Source organism: Ceratosolen solmsi, unplaced genomic scaffold (assembly GCF_000503995.2).
Source record: "Ceratosolen solmsi marchali unplaced genomic scaffold, CerSol_1.0 scaffold11, whole genome shotgun sequence".
Lineage (NCBI taxonomy): Eukaryota > Metazoa > Arthropoda > Insecta > Hymenoptera > Agaonidae > Ceratosolen > Ceratosolen solmsi.
The window spans coordinates 10,533,555-10,539,554 of record NW_011948416.1 but is presented as its reverse complement, the minus strand read 5'-3'; the positions used below and the strand labels follow the sequence as shown (position 1 = coordinate 10,539,554).

Sequence of the window (6,000 nt, the reverse complement as noted above, 5' to 3'; positions counted from 1 at the left end):
GAATTATTTCAAGTCCATTGTTATTTCTTTTTTTTTACTTCTTCATTCAATCTATTTAGTTTGTATATTTGAACAAAAAGTATACCAAGTTAATCATAATAAATAACAAAAATTCGTTGAGCTCTTACTCAATGCGGTCCAACCCATGTCCCAGCATGGATGATTGATATAACCTGAAAGAGAAGGAAGAAAGAAGATGATTATTAATTTCACGATAAAATGCAAAATGTATTCTGAACATTTATAATGAAATTACACGCACTGGTCCATATTGCACGCACTGGGAAACTTGATTTTAATAACGTCTTCCAATTATAACTTCTCATTTAACTTATAAAAACTAGAAATTTAGTATGGATCTTTAATTTTTCAGCAACTATAAGATAAAATGATAATACCCGAAGCTACTTAATGTGGATTTATTTTATTTCATAAAGCAAAATAGCTCCCCGATTACAAAATAAAGATGTAAAGAATGCGTATGAATACAGTTTATCTAATTTTATCTTTTAAATTGATATAAAATTAAATAATTTCGCACGATAAGAGATTTGTTATTGTGAATAGCTAGAGAATATAGAATGAAGATAGAGCTCTAAAATATTTAAAGAGTTTGCTTATACAAACTGCCCATACCATCAAAAAGATAAAGGCGGGGTTTGATAGATACTTTGCCGTAGCTTTTAAAGTAAAAATTTTATTTTATTTTTGTATTTCAGAAAAGAATACTTTAGAGTAGATTTCAATTTTTTTTTACTATAAACTGTAAAATAAAATTTTACTCCATTAATATTCAATCCTTTTGTAACAATATGTATTTAACCTACAAAACAAAATAATTATGTTGAAGTTTTTAGACGTTATTTTAATAAGTTAATAAACATGTTTTTAATATTAATTTACAAGAGTTATAATTTTATTAATTAAAATTATTGAATAAAAAACACATTCCAATTGTGAAAGATTAATTTCATACAAGATGCATATCAATGATAATATAAAAAATTACGAATCAAAAAATATATTAGAAATATATTGTATGATCCTTTTTCAATACTTTCGTATGACGTAAATAAAGCTTTTCATTATAATTATTTATATTTTATCGGAAATAAATAGAAATTCCGTAGAAAAAACACAATGTAGAAATTGATTCTAAGAGTTATTTGATATATTTAAGGAAATCCGTATCTTATATTTAAACAATAATATTTAATTACATACTTAATTACATAATTAAAATAAAATATAAATAAAATATAGTAGCAAAAAAAAAGTATCGAATGCAAAAACAATCGATTCATACATTAAAACTGATGGGGACAAAAAAAATTTCTTGATATTAAAAAAGAAAATAAATAACAAATTACCATATAATAACATTATTACTATAAAACAAGTTTTTTATAGACATTGAGATGATGCATATATATATATATATATATATATATATATATATATATAACCTGATATAAAAATGTAACAATTTTGAAATAAGCGGAACATAAAACTTTCAAAAATAAAGAAAAGCTTAACGCATTTATATCTTTCCAACAACTAAACCAAGCGACTCTACTAATTTATAGATTATAAAAAACGTAATATCAATAAAATTTGCTATCCTTTTTCATCTCTTTAATAGTGAAGGATACCCATCATCTACATAAATTATTGATTGGTGTATTTTGCTTCGTAAAATATTGTTGTTAGAGATACTTAACTATTTCATATACTGGTGAAGATCTTTTCTGATTAATGATTATTAGAGTCTGTATATCAGATGGCTTCGAACACTAAATTCTTAGGTAAAATATCACTTGGTGCGCAAGAATATGATTTACAAGCCTTTCAATCCGTAAGCGAATATTATATGAGGAAAAGAAAAATGTTATAAAAATGTTGTAATTAATCAAGTTCGAGCAGCTTTATTTTATATGGCTTAGTAAAAAATATCTTGAAAATTATGTAAATTGAACTTTACATAGACAATCGGAGTGTATTTAATTTATATGTTAAATATGTTTATATAAGTATTTATTTATAATCCAGACACAACAGCTTAAAGAATATTATTTTAATTGCACTTTATCATAATATCCATAGATCCGCGTATAATATTTTTAAATATACAATGAATGTTTCATTAATCTATGAAATACTTTCAAAGTTCGTATCCAACTATCTAAAAAAATTTCCATAATTTTTATCCTTTAATAATTTGCATCCGTAAATATACTCACTTAATATTTCTCATTTTATCTAAAATATTCATATCAGTCTAATTCATACAATAAAAATTTCTTTATAATAACAAAATATTTCACAATATTCTTATAAATTTATTAGCAAGAATCAACACGATTTCATTCTAATGGTTATTAGTATTCACCAAATCATAATATTTTATCTCAAAGAACACTTAAGGATTTACTTTCACAATAATAAACAAAAGTATATTTTTAAAACCTTTTATTACAAACAGAAATAGATTATTTTGAAATATTCTATTTGTTATGTCTTTAAATTAGATATCGCAAATAATGTAAAACAATTTTTTTTTTCGTTTTTGTTATTCTGTATGCCATATCTTCTAAAGTTCGGGCAATCTAATTAATATACAATTTTTGCTTTAATTTCATAAACAAATTGTCGGTCGGGCGTATTTGTTGATTAATTTATATATAAAATTAAATTTACTATTAATCGATAATAATAAAATTATATACAACTTTGTTAGTGAAGTTGTAAAACGGTAAGTATAAATTTTGCAAACATAAGAACCCAGCCATTGCCTCCGGTCCAGCCATTTTATAATTGTGTGTCGTCTCTGCATTTTCTGTATATTTATTGTAATTTATGAGCTTAGTCTGCATATTAAACGAAATGAACTGCATTAATGAGCATTTATTGCCATTTTTCTGTCATTAGGCCCGCCAAGGTTCCTGGTGAAGCCTCAATCCCAGACGGTGAAAGCCGGTGGTATCGCCAGTTTCTTTTGCAGCGCCTCGGGTTCACCACCTCCACAAATACATTGGCGTAAAAACAGTAGAAAAATTATGCGTAAGTAATATTGCTTTTGAACTGACATTTTAATCATTTATTTCAATGCCACATAACTTATTTTGCAACAATTTACTTTTATTTAGAATCGTATAAGATTCATTTTATATGAAATTATTGTCATCGAGTAAAACATAATTAAAAAATAATTATTACATTTGGAGTTATGCATAAAGAACGAATATTTTACAAATATATTTAATTATATCTGAAATATATAATGCGATATTCAGTATTTTTCTTATTTATTTAAAGAATTTTACCAATTGTTAATTGTAAAATATTAATGTAGAAAAATTAAAAAACTTTGTACATTGTACTTTTGTTTTATTTAAAATTTTATTCACATTTGGGTAATTATTTAATCCTTCGTTTAATTTAAAAGCAACAAATTTTTGATCATTTTCTGTGCACCTTTTAAACGCATGCATATTTTGTTAATTGCATGTCTTCAATTATTTATTTTCAAAGTATATCAAAGAACAGCATTTAATACAGCTGAAATATTTTCTTTAATCAAAGAGTTTTAATAATAATTATTACCGTAGTGGCCTTATAAATTCCTAAAAATTTCATTCAACAAATTAATCAATTTGTTTAGATAATGAAAAATCTATGAATCTATATTACAATATTAAAAGCATCGTTTTCATAAAAAGAGAAAAATGATAAAACATAAATATCTCATCGTAATGACGATATGCACGATGTTCAAGAGAACGAAACAGAAAAAAGAAATATTTTTTTTTTTTTTTCAAACCTATAAAGCTTTAACGTCTGCTTTTTCCAACTATTTTTCGTACAAGAGAGCTGACTTTAATTTAACTGGATTGTTATCTCGCTTCGATTCATTTGTCGTTGCATTGCAGAAGAGTGATAAAACTTGCGTGGAAACTGGCATCGAAAATGTGCCAATTACTTGTAATGCCTACGTAGGTGTTAGCAAATTAAGATGTACTTAAATGCAGAGCAATGAGTGCCAATACAACGCAATGTTAGGGAACAATGAGCATCACGTAGTCAAAATTCATGCAAAGCGAAATTGAAAATCGATAAGCAATAGCAATATTATGAAAAACATAACGATGACAAATATTCGAGAGAAAAATGTGCCGATAAATAACGTTACTCTATTTACATGTGCATGTTGAATATTATTATGGTTCTTATATTATTAATAATTCGATATATACAATTTGAATACATTTCCCATAAACTTAAATAAATATGAATTATAATTAAATTGCCTATGTATATATTAAAAAAGATATGAAATGATTTTATGCACAAGAATTATAGAGATTACAGAGTTTAGGGAAAAAAGCAATTAAGAATTTGATAATTTTATTTAAATTTGAAAAAGTTGTCGTATGGTAAATGTATTGATTAATCGATGTTTTATTACGAATAATAAGAGTGATATTAACAAAAATAAATGAAAATAATGTGGGAAGAATAAATAAACATTTAAAATATTTTAGATATGGAAGTAAAGATTTTAAGATTATCTCGATTATCTTCCAGTGATTTAAAATTGAAAAAATATTTTAATTAACGTCTAGTTTTAGTGTATTTATATATATATATAAATATATAATATAAATTGAAATTTTATGTGGATAGAGTTCACAGATTTTGTATTAATATTTATGCTAATATTAAATGCATACATATTAAATATGCGCAATATTATTAAATACTTTAATATAAACATAAGTTATAAATGAATAATAGTACAATAAGTCAAATATTGAAGTTGAATAAAAGAGGATTAATTAAAAAAAAAAAAAAAAGAAAAAAAAAGTATTCCTGCAACTTTTATAAATTTATTAAGATTTAAAATTTAATTTATTATTAAAGTAACAGTATTAATTTATTTTAATTTATGTTGATTTATGAAATGGATAAAATTTAAACTACACGGAAGAAAATTTTATTTGCCTTAAGTCAAAATAACGAATGGATTTCATTATATACAGATATATTTGATCTGTTAATGCCAGTATCTCCAGCATATCTTAACCTAAAAAAATTATTTACTATGAAATGTAAATCTATAAGTGCCCGACGACTTCTACACTTAGATTAATAGAAAATGAATAAAATGTATATTTTATGTTCGATAACCCAGAATATTAAATTATAATTCTAGTTTCTTCTTGAAAACTTTCATACGACGGAAATAATCGATATTGTTATAATAATTGTTTTCATATTCATTTGCATACGATATACATGTTAATTGGTTGCAATGATATTTTCATTTGATTAAGCTTTACGCTTGTCAGATGAAAAATAGTTGATTGTATCTAAATGTCCAGATATTAAAGTATTTATGAAAACAAAATGTAGTATTTATGAAGAGTATAATGAATAAGATAACAATAATTTTCATCTACAGTGCGAGTAAATTCTTATATTAATTTTCTTAACAAATTGCATACTGATCAAGTAAAATTCACAATAGATATACGTATTTTAGCACTCAACCAGGCGGACCGGTTGACAAATGACCATCATTGATGCACACTAATAGAACCAATCCTTGTTGAAATATTTGCTCTTTAATGCTTGGAAATACGATGCAGTAAATTTAGAAGAGAAATGTTCACAATAAGACTTCTTAGTAAAATACCTTCGTCCTTGTATTAGATTCAACTATCTAAATTTAGTATCAACGCTCGAAATAATCATATTCGGATGATATCCCAGTAACAAACCGTTAAAATAAGTAATAAAGAAAATAATAATTCATTTTATTCCAATCTAGTGAACTATTTGCGAAGGTCTATTTTTATTATTAAACACATTTAATTGGATATTGTAAAATAAATTCGCTTTAAAATTCCATATATTATATAATTATTATATAATCTTGGCTTTTCTTTTAAGGTGCTGTTTTTCTTTTACTTTTTTTTTTCTTTTAAATTTTCTATTTAT

The 6,000-nt window shown here is 24.2% G+C and overlaps 1 protein-coding gene across 1 annotated transcript in view; it reads left to right on the top strand.

Annotated features, from left to right (window-relative positions):
* The first annotated feature begins 2,933 nt into the window (after positions 1-2,933).
* Lar (tyrosine-protein phosphatase Lar) overlaps positions 2,934-6,000 on the top strand; it is a 187,645-nt gene continuing 184,578 nt past the window's right edge. Inside the window, 1 exon segment of the mRNA XM_011495886.1 lies at positions 2,934-3,060. Within this exon segment, the coding sequence (XP_011494188.1) occupies positions 3,057-3,060 (4 nt within the window). The 5' untranslated portion in view covers positions 2,934-3,056.